The 17,363-nt window shown below is 42.0% G+C and overlaps 1 protein-coding gene across 9 annotated transcripts in view; it reads left to right on the top strand.

Moving 5' to 3' along the window:
- adgrl3.1 (adhesion G protein-coupled receptor L3.1) overlaps positions 1–17,363 on the top strand; it is a 118,816-nt gene that overhangs the window by 63,476 nt on the left and 37,977 nt on the right. For 6 of the 9 annotated variants that reach the window (XM_076884957.1, XM_076884955.1, XM_076884953.1 and 3 more), the window contains exons 7-11: positions 257–1,045; positions 12,727–13,140; positions 13,466–13,569; positions 14,305–14,490; positions 16,062–16,100. In XM_076884957.1, the coding sequence (XP_076741072.1) occupies positions 257–1,045; positions 12,727–13,140; positions 13,466–13,569; positions 14,305–14,490; positions 16,062–16,100 (1,532 nt within the window). The remainder of the gene's footprint in view (positions 1–256; positions 1,046–12,726; positions 13,141–13,465; positions 13,570–14,304; positions 14,491–16,061; positions 16,101–17,363) is intronic. The other 3 variants (XM_004564228.5, XM_076884958.1, XM_076884959.1) reach the window with 1 other exon arrangement.

The raw sequence follows: 17,363 nt of genomic DNA, 5'->3' as shown, positions 1-17,363 counted from the left end.
AGGCATACTGTTGCTGTGCTTAACAATGACAGTGACTATACAACATCCAAATCACAACACAGTAAGCCTATCATGTCATCATCACTCACCGGTGGTTAAGTTAAAATACTCTGTTATGTTTTTTTAGAAACACGTATGAATGGAGGCAAACATTTCAAAAGCTCTGTCAGGAACTCTACTGAGAACAGTTGACATTTTACATCAGCCGTGTAATTTAAACTTATCTAATGTGAAAATGTTTTCTTTTGTTCCTCAGTGTTTCTGTGCCCCGGCATTCTTCGGGGAGTTTACCAAAGCGAACATCTCTTTGAATCGGACCATCAGTCTGGTGCTTGGTGCAAAGACCCGCTGCAGGCCTCTGACAAGATCTACTACATGCCCTGGACACCATACCGCACGGACACGCTGACTGAGTATTCATCGAAGGAGGACTTCATCGCAGGCCGTCCCACCACCACATACAAACTGCCGCATCGCGTGGACGGCACTGGCTTTGTCGTCTATGACGGTGCGCTGTTCTTCAACAAGGAGCGGACCCGCAACATCGTAAAGTTTGACTTGCGCACGCGCATCAAGAGCGGTGAGGCGATTATTGCCAACGCCAACTACCACGACACGTCGCCCTACCGCTGGGGGGGCAAGTCGGACATTGACCTGGCGGTGGATGAGAACGGTCTGTGGGTGATCTACGCAACGGAGCAGAACAATGGGCGCATCGTGGTGAGCCAGCTCAATCCCTACACCCTGCGCATCGAAGGCTCCTGGGACACGAGCTACGACAAGCGCTCTGCCTCCAATGCGTTCATGATCTGCGGAGTCCTTTATGTTGTCAAAACCGTCTATGAAGATGATGACAACGAAGGCACGGGGAACAAGATTGACTACATGTACAACACTGATAAGGGGAAAGAAATGACGGTTAACATACCCTTCCCTAATTCCTACCAGTACATAGCTGCAGTGGATTACAACCCTAGAGACAACCTGCTGTATGTGTGGAATAACTACCACGTGGTCAAGTACTCGCTCGACTTCGGCAACAATGGTAGGTCCAAGCCAAAGTCTAAGATTCCCTTCTCTACCTCTTTCTCATCACTCCACCTCGTTTTTTCATCTTCCCTTAATGATTTCCAATTTCACGTTACTATATGTGTGAGCCAGAAGAAAATTATGGCGGTTAGAAAATGTCTTTGGTACTGCAAGTGATGACTAGCCCGTGATGTGATTTCTTTTAAATCTTCGAGTGAACTACCTTGGCTTTTTTAATGCTAACATTAAAGAAAATAAAACAGTTTTCTTGTGACATAAGGAATACTTATAGGCAGTAATCTGCCTCCAATAATTAATTGTTCAAAATAACTTGAAGAGGAAGAAAAAGGAAAGCACCATCTGTGCTGTCATGATTCTCAATTACGACTGTTCCTCCACCACCCCACTTGTGATATCTGCATGTTTTCAGAAGTCAAAAAAGAAAAACGTTTACAGCTGGTCCTACATATACCACTGCCACTGAAGTTGTGGATGTCAGATGGCAGTAGATTCCTCTACGCGTAAATGAAAAAGATATCATAAAGGCTACCTTGATCTCTACCTTTAGAAGAATACTATCTCCAATGATGTAATGCCGTAAATGCCTTGTGGCTCTTAATGTACCACTTGCCAGCTTTCTCTTTAGTTTCCCCAGCTGCTTAACAAATCATAATGCATTCCTCTTGAGTGGAGCCAGGAGTATGTGGAAGACGGGGGAACTGATGGTGCTTTCACATCCATATAAGATGACAATCTGAACACACTTTAAGCCGTTACATGCACTTTTTTGTTTGCTTTTTATCCATTCATATGTATCTGCTCCCAAATGTTCTCACCATGCAAACTGACTAAAATCTGCAATTTCCCTGTGTCAGTGCTAAAGCGCAAAGCTTTTTTTTTTTTTTTTTTTTTTTTAAATGACATCAGAAACAGCAGTATGCGACATTACGTGATGGCAGAGCTTCAGTTCATCCTTTGTCTTTTTTTTTTTTTTTTTTTTTTTTTTTTTTTAATAAATAGGACAGGGGGAATGAATGAGAGAAAGAGGGGGAGAGAAAGAAAGAAAACCAAAGGGGAGAAGAGACGGTGAGAAGGGGGGGGAAGAGAGAGAAAAAAAAAAAGAACTCCTGGGTCACCTGTATGGAGAAAAAAAACAAACAAAAAAACAAAAACAAAGCAAAGCTAACTATTACTTTTAAAAGACAAAAGCAGTTTAAATTTTAATAGATATATGTCTTGAGAGACAGGTTGTTTGTATTACAGCAGCAGATGATTACAGCCTGACACCGGAGTACACAAAAGGACACTTTTTCCAGCCAGTGCAGCTTTTAAATTCTTTGGGCACCGCAAACCTGGTTCATTTTTGTGTTTTTTTTCCTGTCAGAAATAACAGATGCAATCAAAATTCTTTACATGATTAAGCGTAGGGGGTGGGGTCATACATGGATCAGGTCAAATAAAGGTCAAAGTATTTCGATACAGGGTCATAAATCCAGCTGATAAGGTGACTCATTAGGGTTAACAATGAGTCACCTTAAATAGAATTGCTGTATCTGTTTAAAAGCACTAGGAATTCTGTCTATCTAACCGAGGGTGACTCATATAACTCTGGTGTGAGGTTAGAGTACACCCTCCCCTCTTCCTTCCCTCTGGATGGAAGGGCTTAGGCCCCTGGAGCCTGAAGGGCTATTTGCCCAGCGTAATTGCCTTTCAGCACCTTTCTATGGAGTGGTCAAGGCAGTCTGGCTGCATGTCTTATTAAATGATGTCTGAATTAACGCATGCTCTTACAAGCAGTTAGGAGGCACAGTACAAGAAATTATAGAGAGAGGCAGCATTAAACTTGGTTTCTACCGATCAGTGTGCTGTATGTGGAAGGGGGCCATGGTGTAAAAATATGCTTATGTGTATGTTTAGACATGCATAATAATATCCATACCCATGTGCTAATGTACTTACAGTACGGGTTTATTTCTCTATTCATGAGCGTGCATTCGTGTTTATTGGTGAGTGTGAACACTCTCATAATAGAGCTCGGGGTGTCTCAGGAGGCTCTAAAGAGGAGATCAATGGAGATTCAATGTGAAGAATGACCTCCAGTGCACAGCAACAAGCCAGACTGCTGACCAGCGGGGGATAAATACATACAATCAATGCTGCTCCGCACTTTTACTTTCCTCCTCGCTTCACTCCGTCACTCAGTGAAGACAAGAAATAATTTAACTGGCTTAACTGCACGAGTCTCTCATTCTTCTTAAAGTGAGGCAATAGCTCATTAAATTTTTATTTTGTTGCATTTTGGCACAGTGTTTTGCCCTTCCTGCCTTCCAAAACTAGAGAAGGTATTCGACCATTTTATTCACTAACTAAATGCATTCAGCATATACTGCTGTGAGTATGATCACATGTCTCTTAGTCAGTCCAGGAAACAGACCAAAGAAAAAGAGCCATTCTGAGGGTTTCCACTCATTACTGATGTGGCTTAATGCGCGCCTTGTTTTTGTTTCGGCTCATATGGACTTCTTAAGATATAAAATGAGGCAGGAAATGGGCCATGCTCGGAGAGAAGGATGAGGTAGGCCACTGAGAGCTGAGTGTAATTGGGGTACAACGCAGAGAGAACCAATTACTTTGTTGTGTCCGGATGACAAAAGGCAAATGGTTTAAAAGAATTCAGTCTGAAGTGCTTGCACTGTTTGCTTTTGGAACACACATTTCAATGTGAACAACAGGGCAGGGACGGTATGCTGAAAGACTGAACTCGTGTAAAAGTACTCTTATTTAAAGCAAAAATGGAAAAGATAAACAGACTTGTATTAGGCCGTGGTTAAAAAATATATATATATATTATAATCATATTATTTTAGCATGCTGAATTAGGCTACTGCGCAGTCAGAGGTCATTGTACACTAGTAAAACAACCTAGCAGCTAAACATGCAGTGTGGATTTTTCTTTGCTCCCTCCACTGGCAGGGAGAACAATTGCAGAAACACTGATGACGTATAAATGACGTCAGTCACGAATAAGAAAAAGACAGCTGTGTTTTCAGACGATGGAGCGGTTGTTGATGTTCTCCTCCAGTGATTGATTGCTGTTATATTCACCTGTTTGGACAAAGCAACAGCAAAGACACGTCTTTAGCCTATTTTTCTTTCAGCCTCGCCGTTTCACTACACCCCAAAGACAAAAGAAGCATGAACTCTGACAAATATATTTGGTCAAAAGCCACAGAAAGCTAGTGAGGAGGTTGTGTTGAAGTCAACATCAGCCACGTATGCTAGTTAGATGCTAGCTTTTGTTAGCTATGCAGCAGTTTGAGTGTGTTTGATTTGATTCACTGGGAAGGATCACAGGGCGGTACAAGAGAAAGATTTATATTATGCGAAATATAATCCCCATATATAACCATGTTTGATTTTATTTATTTATTTATTTGCATTTGGAAAGATTGCCGTTCAACACAGCTTCCATCACCAGTAATGTCCACAACGAACACGTGAACAATGACACAATGGATATCAGACCTAAACATTTTTGAGTACCTAAATTAATATTTTCTCTATCATATATACATACCATGTCTTAATTCGAGTCATATGTTAGAAAATTATCACAATATGCAGAAGTCTGAAATGTTTGAGGTACTTAAAGGTCATGTTTATTTACCCCGGTGCTGAAAATGTCAGGCCTAGTTTCATATATCGCATTGACGGATTTAAAGGGGATCGCAGGGGAGAAACAAATAAAGCAGGTTTAGTTCAGCATGGGCTAACATATGATGTGCAGGTTTTCTCTGTCGCGTCATTGATGTAACACGGAGCAGAAATTTTTCTTTTTGAAATGCATATTTTATTTCTCCCTTGGTACCTAACGAGAAAGTAAACTGTGCCCTCTGCATTTATTGTTAATGTTTGGACTTCTCTCTGTTAAATCGACATTCTTCCTCTCCCTGCCTCTTACACAAACACATGCCCTCACAATGACAGGACTCTTAACATTTCCTCCATCCTGCTCATACGTCTTTCTCTTTCACTCAGTGTTTTTTTCCTCTGTTTTTCACTCTGTCTTCCTTATCTAGCGCCTAATCTGTCCTCCTTTTCTGCTCCCAACCGGTTCCCACATCACACAGCGCTATTTCATTGAGAGTCCTTTAGATCTATATATTATAGAGTCCTACTGAATGCCTATGTAAAGTCAAAGTCACTTGTCTCTGCATCACCCTTTTCTCCTCCCTCACAATCCCCAAACGTTCTCTCATTCTCTACTGTTTATGGAGTTGTTTCATCACGTCTTCTTACATGCATATTATAGAGACTTGCCCTATGCAAGCAGCATGGCTCCGATGAAACATTTGAATAATTTATCACCTCCAGTCTGCCTTGCCACACTTTAAAAAGTTTTCCCAACAAAGTCACAAAATTATTCATGTTATCTGTATCTACGGGGTAGGAGGGAAAAACATGGCTAAAACTAAGAAGCACTGCCTTCTCTGTCTTTGTTTTACTTGTCTTCACTCTCTTCTCATTTTGTCTTGTGCAGGGTTTTTTTTTCCACCTTACTGCACTCTCACAAGTGCTATATATACTCTTTCTAGTGCTAACTCGCAGCTCTTTAGGATTGTGATCTACCCGAGGTCCTAATTTCATGTCTGACAGTCTGATTGCATATTCTATGGGATAGATGCAACACACTGAAATCGGTTTTAAAAAAAAGAAACATTGCGCGAAACTTTCTGGAGTAATCCTGGTGGATTGTTTTTTTTCTGGCAACTGGAGAGCAGTGCTCCAGAAAAAAAAAAGTTAATTAGAAGACAAAAAGACAGCATATTGTTTGACAGTTACTTCCAAGTGTTTTAGTAATAAAAATACAATTCTCACATTGGCACGTTGCTTTTAAGCAATAGATAAGTAGAAAATAAAATAAAATGTGTGGTTTAACCATTAGGCAACACAATATACACCGGAGAGTCAAAATGATCTGTCCTTGAGAGTAATTAAACACTACTTCTGTTATATAAAGATGACCTTGCTTTCAATACTGTCAGGTTAACAAGATGTAAAGGTTGACCTTTGAACTCTTAATGGCTGAAATTGCATAGTTACATTTCCTAAGGAAGTCCACCTCTTTCCTCTTGTTTCCTTTCCTTTCCTTTTCTCTCCTCTCCTCTCCTCTCCTCTCCTCTCCTCTCCTCTCCTCTCCTCTCCTCTCCTCTCCTCTCCTCTCCTCTCCTCTCCTCTCCTCTCCTCCCCTTCCTTCTTCCTCTTCCCTCCTCTCCTTTTCTCCTTGACACCAGATTGCAATCAAGCAGCAGTGCTTAGCAGTGCAGGAAATGTTGGAAGCCAGCTTAAGGGGAGAAAGAAAAATACTTAGCGGTTGAAGTGGAGACCATTTTCCACCAGGTCACTGATTAGACTAACCCTCAGAACATTTTTGGCCTGTCAAAGCAAGCTGTTTGTGTGTGTGTGTGTGTGTGTGTGTGTGTGTGTGTGTGTGTGTGTGTGTGTGTGTGTGAGAAAGAGTCTGTTAGGTCCTTTAGTTATTCACATCACATGATAACACAGCTCTGCAAAAGTGAAGGGAGGTTACTTAGTTTGTTTTATGATTGTTTAGAAAGGGACAACTTTATAATTTAATATCTTTTGAGCCCATCTTTGTAGAAAGATTTGTAAAAGTAATTTACAACGCAGCTTTCAAGTGAAAAGTCCTAGCATCTAAGCATTTTCAGGTATATGTCATTTTTACTGAATATAACTGTTACTTATGTCTACGTAGTTTTAGATAGTACATTGTAAACCGATCATTTCTACGCTCTCTTCATAACACCGTTCTTGTACACCAATATCAAATGCTTTATTAGATAGTAACTTTGAGGAATTTGTCCACTCTTGTCTTCTACACCTGCATCTTTCACCGGCTCCTCAATCGCTGCCTATCTCCCTCACTCCCAAAAACATTACAGCACAGCCATCTCAGCAGAGACTGAGCTCTGCTTCAGAGAGTCTGCTGCACCTGTTCCTTGCCTGGAGTGTGTCCTTATCGATTGGATAGCCTCTGCCAGGCCCTCTGCGTGCATTTGGCCTCAGCACTGCTTTCCTCCTGCCAAAGAGCAGATGCCAAATTAAGCAGGCCTAGCTTGGACAATAGAGTGGAAGGGAAATCCACAGCCCAGCAGAAAGTAAACAGAAACAATAGCAGTTATCGGAGCATGTCCCCATATGTGCATTAGGATTTTACTTTTGACATTTTGACATTAAATGTGCAGGTCAAAAAACGGAGTACTGAGACTGGTTGCCGTGTACCATCCTTTAGAAAGACTGGTCCCCCTCCCGACCCCACTGCTGGCCTGCTTTCACACTGGCCTCGAAGATCTAGGCCCAAATCTCCATCAGCTTGGCTCAGCGTATGGATTCCTGTCTTGTGCTTGTTTTCTCTCTCTTTCACAAACACAAATGCAGGGCTGAAAAAAAATACGCTTTTAGAGTACAAGTTTCACGACCTTATGTGCTTTTTGTGCTCATATTTGTAGTTAACAACAATACAGCCATATCGAGGAAGCATTGTAGATCCATGTTTGGGCTTGGATAGCGATCACGCTACATGCATTTCATACCCAACATGCCCAGTTGAACTGTGCCTGGGTTCACCTTTGCAAGCCAGCCAGGGTTGCCCTTAATTTTGAAAGATATGGGGCAAAGCAAACAACTCCCATTCAAATATATTCATTGTATTTTACTAGATGCCTTATAGATAAATTTTCATCGCAGTGCTCATATAACTGACATAAGTTTATAGCCTGCCTGGAAAAGGAGCAATTGAGGCTCTAAAGGAATGTGCTGATGAATCTTTATATTTTAAAACTTAAAAAAAAGAGTTAAAAAAGACAATTTGGTCTGTCCCGTTAGCTTTTTGCTTTGAACAAGGGAGCTTCCTCTGATTAAGAAAGAAGCATGTAATTGGAAAACTTGCTGCAGGTGCCTTAGAGCTCAGCAGAGGGATGGCATGATTATGCAACTGGAAAGCCAACAGGGCTGAGCAGGGATGTGTCTGCATGTGAAGCATTAGCTGTAGATCGTGGTGCGGGTCCCTGGCAGCCATTTTGAGTGAAGCTCTATTAGTGGGGGTTGTTTTTGTGTATGTGTGGTTTTTTTCGTTTTTAATCTTGAAAGTATCGCTACTTTGAAGTGCTCCATTCTGTCTTATCAGCAGACTTGAGCCACTCGCCACAAGCTCTGGTTTTATGTGTGTGTGTGCTCTTCAGCCATAGGGGTGGCATGTTATCGTTGTATGCAGTTCCATTTAGCGCGTGTGCTACCATCAAACCTAGAAAGCGTTTGGGCCCCCAGTCAGATTCATTTTGCCTTTACCCCTCTAGATTCATCCTTCCCCACTGCTCAGAATAGTGTTTGCATGTGTGAGGGCACGGATGCAGTAGATTTTCACTAAATCGTCTCACATTCTCGATAATGTAATAGACACTTCATTCAAGTTCTGCAAAACTTCTCCCTTAATTCAAGTCCCTCTTTGCTTCCGTTTCACTCTGCCTCTCCTTCTTGCCGCCTGTCTGCCATTTTTTTTCTGACAGTGTGGGAAACTTGCCAGGGGAAGTTCGTTTTCCCTCTCCTCTCTCCTCCCTGCCTTCTACCTTTTGTGTTGTGGATTTACGATCCCTCTGTTTACCAAGTGAGAAGTCAACAAGAGCATTCTCTGCAACAGAGCAGAGGCAGCGACAGGCAGTCTTACCCACACAGAAAAACATCACGGCACACACAAACACACTCGCACACACAAACACAGTGCCTGTCTGCATGTCAGATGATCATGTGCTAGCATCCCAGGCTGACTGACAGCATCTCTGTGGCCCCTCCAGCGTGGTGACAGATGACAACTTCAGGAACAAGTTTACTGCCACCCTGCCATTGTCTCTGTCTCACCTTCCCCTGGGCTTGCTACAGGTCAGAAAAACAAATAGAGTAGAATAGAATAGAATAGAATAGAATACCAAATGTTCTTCAGATGGAGTTTGGCAATTGACATGAAAGTGTAGATGCATTTCAGGCACTTCTGAGATTAAGTGTTTATTCTTGTCCGAGGAAGCAACAGAGAGCACAACTACGAGCCCACTGGGTCCATTAGTAACTGATCTGTTGCTTTCAGTTATATTACGCGAGCTTCCTCATCAGATGGAGTTTGCACAGTAGAATTGAATGAGATTAGAGCTCGGCAATTATTTGATCTTATTCATCAGTGCAACTGTAATCGCATTGTTGCACAAATATGTATTATTTGAATGACTGATTTAAAGAAAGTTAATTCAATTTAAAAAAGGAGCGATTGCAGACCAGGCTTCAGCAAATTGGTCAGTTTAAGACGCTGAAGAAAATCTTGTTTCTTTTGCACAATGGCCATTTTTCATCTCCTGGTAAGCAAAGGCAGGTAAGGTAGTGACTCAGGTTTGCCCTAAAAATATATATGTGTTAAAATATGTCACCCACAAGCATGTGCAAGGCTTAGATACGTGCAAAATCCTTAAGTGACGAGCTTGTACTAAATTTGTCAGCGTGTTTTTGTGGCACCAGTTTTGGCAAAGAGCATAGTGTTTAGGTTAGCTGACATCATGAAGTTGTCACGGCACATTTCCTCAAGGTTCCCTCGGTTTCGATGCGGGGAGATATGTCAGTCCCCACAACTGCAACCTCTAGCCTTCTTTCTTCATAAATGTTTCATGGACCTGTTATGTCATGCTCCTATAGTTCCCTACGGTCTCTTACACAGCATCCTGAGTGATGGCGGTGATGAATTCATAGCATTAGAATGTCGTTTTTAGCCAAAATGCTGCAAAACAACAAGGAAAAGGAGGAGAAAACTAAAAAAATAAGAAAACATAGTGCAGTGCACATTTAAAGTAGTGCTGAGAAAGGCTACAAGATGTCTCAGATAGTGGAAGAAAGTTATGAGTGAGAGATAAGATCGGGTGAAAAATGTTAAAAGAACAGCTGAGGAAGGAAGGAAGGAAGAAAGGAAGGAAGGAAGAGAGATAGAGAGCGATGTGCTGTGGCCCCTTACCTATGATGCTTGCAGACTTTTGTGTTACCTCACCCGGAGCTGCCAGCCAGTGTGTTTGCTGCCCTGTACTGGAATGACAGCAGACATCAACCTCAGTCACGCACACGCACACATGCACACACACCATTACTCTTCTATTGTTGTGGCAGAGGCCCTAATGGAGCTTCCCGTTTGAGTCCAGATAGGCACACACACATACTCTGTCTCTGCTTCATAAGTACACACACTCATACAAACACACGCAGATTGACAGCTAGTCCCTAGGCCACTGCCGCCACGCATGATTGATGGCAATGTTCCGTGGAGAATGCATGAGGCAGGGCGGCAGTGATTCAGGAACGGGGAGCAGCACAGTTTAGGTACGGAAACACTCCATTGAGTTGTGAAGGAACAGAACAGAACGTACAGGAGGAGCGGGATGTAAGATGGCTGTCAGTCAAGCAGACAGACAGAAAGGGAGGAAGACAGAATGATGGAGAGAAGCACAGCCCGGTGTCTTTTAATTAAAGTGAGAAAGAAAAAAAATCCACAGGAAGGGACAACTTTAGTTCACAGGAAACAATGTAAACACCCACTCCATTCAACAACAACCCACACACTCGCACTTTATTCTCCACTCACATCTACCCAACAAACCCCCCTACCCAAAAACAAGGAACAAATTAAAATAGACAACATTTATTAAAACAATGCAAAAAGTAAAGCTAATTTTTTCCACAGTCCATTTATAACTTAATGGGTTGTTTCACTTGTTATTACGTCTATCGCGTAGGTTCACTGTCTAATTCAAATCAGTGGAAAATTAATATGAAATTAAAATCAGTAAGAGCTAAACAGCTGCCACACACACACACGTGTGGAGTTATATTTAGGCTCATGTCAGACTTGCACGTCTTCAGTGAAACATCTGCAACCCTACAGTGTCAGTGACCACCGTGTAATACGTATTATGACCTAAGGCAAACCAATGAGAAACACAAGTCTCCTGAAAATTTTGAAATCAATCATTTTAGCACGAAGGCAGTTTTTAAGCTTATTGTTATTATTTTTTAAACGGAAAATTTTTAAAGAACCCTGTTAACCAGAAATCAGAAATACGAAATGTTTGAAGGCACGTGCAGCTCAGTCTTCTCTAAACAGCTTTTTGGTTATCATTGCTTTGTGTGTTAAAAAAAAAAAGTCTACAAGCTGACTATTAGAAAATACATATTTGTGTGGAAGAAAGTAGCATAACGTGAAATTGAAGAGTTCATATTTGAGTTGCCTTGTGATCTGTGCTGTGTGTGTTTGCGTGTCACACACTGTGGGATTTGAATAGCAGGGTGAAGCCAGAACACATTTTTAGAATCTTCTATTGATTTTTGTTTAGTAACTAAGTTGTAGCTGAATCTAAAAATACCAGGTGCAAAAGTGCAATATTATTAAATTATTACAGTGTAGTTTGGAGACAAGGCAACTCACATAATGTGGAATATGTAAACTTAATAGACAGATGTCTGTAATTACAATCTTCTAAAAAGTGCTCTTGTGTATATTTTACATATACAAATATGCTCAGCTGTATAGTAAATGTGCGGCGGATGAGACTAATCTGTGCTTTTGTAAAAGGCAAGTAACAATTAAGCTTTAGAGACTAGTCTCCTCCAGTGTACGGTATTTAACTGTAAATCAAATTAAAAAATTGTTCATTTCTTCATATCGTTTTTTAATCGTGCAAGACTGATCTTGCAAAGAGAGTGAGACAGACTGGTACAGCCTCTGCATCCACAATGGCACAGACACTTCACCAACATACTGTACGCTTCCCATCATCTCATTCATTCATTCTTTATTTCTGTCCCCTAAACAGGGTCAATGTGAATAATTGAACCTCTTTACAATTAAATATTGACAATAGAAGAGTGTGCCGTATGCATTTAAGTGGCCTTCCTACCTCTTGTGATGTCATAGTGCTATGAATCATGCATGCCACTGAAAGAATGTTTTTTCTGCCAGGTTAAGCAGCAAGAACCATTAGTTTCCCCAAAGGAAACACAGATGCAGGGAAAAACCAATCACTGGTCTTGCTTTGAGCTGGAGAGTTGCAGTTTATACACTGAAACTTTTTCACAAACCCAACTTTGCCACACACGTTCAAGTTTGTTCTGTTATAAGTGTTGTTGGCTGAACTGTTTAGAAACATGTCCTGCAATTGATGGTAATAAATAGGACTCGATAGTAGGAAACGACCCCACAAAGATCTGGCGCATGACCGCACTGACAAGGATGAAACACTAACATTGGGAAGTCATCAGAAACATGAGCTACTCCCTGTCAAAGCTATTTGGCACCGTGTAAACAAATCCCTGCAATGTGTTTGTGTCCGTTGCTACATTATTTATGCTTATTTGATTGCTCGAATCATTTGGTGCTAATGCGGATGGGTCTTTTAACACTGTACATCTTATGTTTTTTATCCCATGGATGAACCTTGAAGGCGTAAGCCCTAGCCTCCAGGGCTCACAAAACCACCTGTAATCTAATACTGTGGGGATCCACAAATGTGCACAGCACATATTTTTCCTTCTGGCTTTTCGTTGAAGAACTCATGCTTTGTGTGTTTTTGTGAATTTAACCAGTCTCCTCTCTCCTAGACTTTCGCCCACCTCCCATAATCCCCCCAAACCGAGGAGGGGGACCAATTGGTGGGGGAGGTTCCTCTTCATCTACCAGCCGTGCCGCCACCACCACACGGTCTCCCCCCTCCTACACCACTCCAAGGCCTCTACTGACTACATCCCCTGGTCAGCGGTATCGAACAACCACCACTGTCCGCCAGCCCATTCTGGTTCCTCCTGGAGGTTCATCGTCTGACAGCAATCAGATTCCTGACACCAATCAGAAAGTTGGGGGTCGATCCCCTCCAGTGCAAGTCCCTCCAGCACCCCCACAGCCCCCAATCCTCCCTCCTCAAGACTTCTGTAATCCAGTAGTGACAGCCGACATATCGTGGCCTCGCACACAGCAGGGCCAGACGGCCAAACAGCCGTGCCCTGTAGGGACACTGGGTAAGGAGGCCAAATAGTTTCTATTGCATAAACAGTTATACATGGTAACAGTGTGTGTGATAATCTATATATTACTTTTTTTTGTTTTTTCTCCTACCAAGTAATTATTGGAAAAATGATATAACACTCACACACATACACAACACTTTGTCAGGACAAATATTCGTGTTTGGGTCAGTTAATACACACATCAGTAATGATTCACCAATTACACACACACAGGCAAACACAAAATGCTTAGCGAACCCTAAGGAGCTCAAGAGTCTTCCTTTCTCCTTGTGAATGTCAGCGCTGTCATATTATCTCCCCTTTGCTTATCTTGCAGGCGTGGCTACATACATGTGCGTAGCTCATTTGGGCCACTGGGATACCCAAGGCCCTGACCTCAGCAATTGCACGTCACCTTGGGTCAACCACATCATGCAGAAAGTAAGTCTGAAAGCTACCCCCAGACCTCGTGGCTCCTATCAAGCCCCAGTTTAAGCTTAGCGCATGATGAACATAGTTCTGGAGCAATTTTTCTCACGCATGAAGGGGCACTGGTCACAGGGAAAGATTTAGGCCATGTATCCATCCTCATTTGTTAACCCTAACTCGTGTTAGAGATTTGAGGGATATGCCATAGCTGTAGGAAAGAGGAAATGTTCAATAGCATCCCTAATTCACAGTGGGCTCTTATCTTAAAAGGGTAGCAGACCTCATGATAGGCTTATTTACATACAGTGCATCATTTTTTTATGGAAAATGCGTTTGGTACTTACTTATACTTTTGCTGCCCCATTTTTTATGACAAAACAGAGAAAATCTGAGGTGCTAAAACAGGAGTTCTCTCTATAACATAATGCTTAGCTTAGTATATGCTTAGTATATTGCAAATGTATTATTTTTTCTATTCCTTGTGTCTTTTTCAACTTCCACTCTTTTGCACATACATCTCTTCCCTGCCGATCCGTCCTCCCCCCTCCTGTTACTTCTCCATCCGTTGTTGCCTTTTCCTCTGTCTCACTGTGTACTTGTAATGCCCTCACAAACTTTTTCTACTTTCTCAAACTTTCCCTTTACTTCTCACCTTTTTGTTTTATTTGTTTTTTTTTCTTTACTGCCATCCATCTCTTCTTGCACATTGTGACTTTCCCATACCCTGTCATCCACTCTGACATGCAGCTTCGGTCGGGCGAGACGGCAGCAATTGTAGCCAGGGAACTGGCAGAGCAGACCAAAGGACTTCTGCATCCTGGCGATGTGCCATCTACAGTGCGGGCCATGGTCCAACTAGTCGAACTGCTGGACGTCCAACTCAGAAATCTCACCCCTGGGGGCAAGGACAGTGCTGCCCGCAGCCTCACCAAGGTACTGTCTTGAGAAATAAGAGGTAAATGTAGGGCGAGTGAGTGAGTAAAATCGACGTTTTCTTGCAAGCGTTAGGATAGAGGGGTTTTGCAGTTTAAAGACAAGTAAATTAAGAGAAAGAGAATTGAGAGCGAGGGAGACAGAGAGAGGGGAGCAGATAGAGGGAGTCTTTGATGTTAACAGTAAGATGAAAAGCAACAGTTGTTAGTATTTTTGCCTTACGCTCATTCTCAGGGGTTAGGAAAGTCTCTCCATGCAGAGTTTGATGAAGAGCCATACATAAAGCTGTAGATTTCAAAATGATAAATAGCTGCTTTTAGACAGTATTTTATCTTCTTCTGTGTGTGGCTCTTTGTAACAAGTTTTGCTCGACATTATGGCTGATAGATAACTGCTTTTAGTCTTTGGCATAGTTCCTGAACTCTTTTCAGAGCAAGACCCAAATTTAATAAAAGTCCATCTCAGGCCACGAGGAGTTATTCTCATTAAAACATACGGACATGTTTTACGCCGTAGCTCGTTGTTCTAATGAACTTCAGGCTTTGAGCTATAACTCCGAAGACGTTGTTGACAATTAGGCTCGAGCGCTCACTTTGGGATTACGTTAATGGAAACTCGATTCCAAGTATGCAAAGGATCTGTTTTGTTATGGCTGTAGGTAAATTTAGTTCTGCGCCATGCAGGCATGTAGGCATTCAATTAAAGTGTGTTAAATCACGGGGGAATGGTTGACTGGCTGGCTTGGCTGGCTAATTGACTGACTGAGTGGATGCTGGACTGTTTCTTGATTGTCTCTGCTGAGGTCAACGGTGATAGGCGGGGTTTAGCCACCGGACTGACAGCTGCTGACACCGCTTTGGCAGCCACTGCCTTTTTTATTTAGCTTTAGCATCCGAGTCCCTCTGTCGGTGTTGTCTTCCACTTTTCCCCATTTACCTCTTATTGTCTCACTATCACACACTTTAAATCTCTTCTCCTTCCTCTAAGTAATTCATTAACATGTGGGAAGTCGATACATACTGCAGCAAGTGTAAGTGGAATCAATTAATCTGTGTTTTGCTGTTGACCAAATGGCCTGTTAACTGTTAGATATGTAGAGAGGAAAAAAGCCCTCCATTGAAAAGGAAAAGTGTTCCTCCTGATTTCAATAATGGACCAATTACATATAAATCTAACTGAGTAATACGCTAGCATATTATGCAAATATTTGTTTGGAAATCAAATATGACCAATGACGCACGAGTGGCACAGTAATTAATGCCATCAATTCACTTGACAGTAGATGCACAGAATGAGTGGGGGGGGGGAGAGAAATGGAGGAACAGAGGAAATTATTAAGACAATCTGGAAGAAAAGAGGAGAAGAAGAATAGAGGGGAAAAAGCATGAAAGGCAATTAGAGTATAAGGAATGACAAAAGGAGGCGAATGAGGAGAATAACAATATATTTTAACCATCAAAGCCTTTTTCATGCAGTAGTAATGAAGTGGGTGTAACTGTCTTTGTGTGTCTGCGCGTGTGTATGATTGAGAGGTGTTATATCGCTAACAGCTGAATTGTTTGAATTTGCAGCTTCAGAAGAGAGAAAGGTCCTGCAGGTTTTTCGCACAGGTATTTCCGTTTCCCGGTATGGTTGATTACTTTGCCACACCACAGTCCCACGTGTTTTTCTTTTCTTTTTAACGCTCAGCATGTAATCTAGCAAGCAAGCTTTTGTGTTTGCGTGTGTACATGTGATCACACATTACAATGCTGCAGTGTAGAATTCGAATTCTACGCTGCAGCATTTGTCCAGTGGTTTGCAACCCAACCCTTTGAAGAGGGCGGCCATTTTAACAGGGGGGACTACCCACTTGTGTCTCCCGGTAAAGTTTTAGTCTCCTCAAAGGGTTTGCTGACATTCTTTTGTTTTCAGCTTTAATTTTTTTTTCTTGCAGTCAGAATCGATAGTACTGATAAGAGGCCATGATCAATATCAATAATAGCTCATCTATTTCGCAGTTCTGTCTGCAGAATTGTAAACAGGCCCGCCTGAAACCAAACGACTCGCTATCCATCTCCATTCAATGAAATGCCCTCCGTGTTGGTGCATCAGAAAGAAAGAACTGAGTATGATGGATATGCTGTTGCATATTTGTTGATCACGGCCTCGCTGCCTTAGAAATAATAGAGGCTTTATGTTTGTGGCTCAGTATTCATTTCATGTTTTCATTGCTGGTCTGCTTGTATTGATGTTTGTATGTGTTGACGCCATGGGCCGACACCGCTAACAAAACAATCTACCATCATTTAGGCATGTTTCTGGTCAGCTAAAATCACTTTTCAGAACATCAAAAGGACCCCACCTTCCTCATCAATGAGCTGTAGACTAGATAGACTGCAGTCTCGTTTTCTCTGTCGGCACCCCTGACAAACACACACACACACACACACACACACACACACACACACACACACACACACACACACACACACACACACACACACCAGTGATGGGGTAGCTCTTTTTCTCCTGATGCAGGCTTTTTTCCCACTCTCCCCCTGAAAAGTCTTAACGTCAGCACCAGTCAGCAATGTCACATCACAGAACATGGTTTAGGACTATATGCAAGCTGACACACACAACTCACACACGCACGCACACGCAATATATAAATATATTTTCAACAATGATCTTGTGCTGTCACATCACAACCGTCAGACTTTTTGATGTGTCTCCTTAATCCAATGCAAGTGCCATGTTTCAGAGAGCGGCACCATTTAGACAACTTGTTACAGGTTAAAATCAAAACCACCACACACTTTGGGTTCTGCAGGGGGCTGGGAGTGATCGATTATATAATTAGCCTTAGTAATGTGAAACAAAATTATACC

The sequence above is a fragment of the Maylandia zebra genome, linkage group LG6 (genome assembly GCF_041146795.1).
Source record: "Maylandia zebra isolate NMK-2024a linkage group LG6, Mzebra_GT3a, whole genome shotgun sequence".
Taxonomy (NCBI): domain Eukaryota; kingdom Metazoa; phylum Chordata; class Actinopteri; order Cichliformes; family Cichlidae; genus Maylandia; species Maylandia zebra.
Note: the sequence above shows the minus strand (reverse complement) of the source record. Positions and strands in the feature narration are given on the sequence as shown.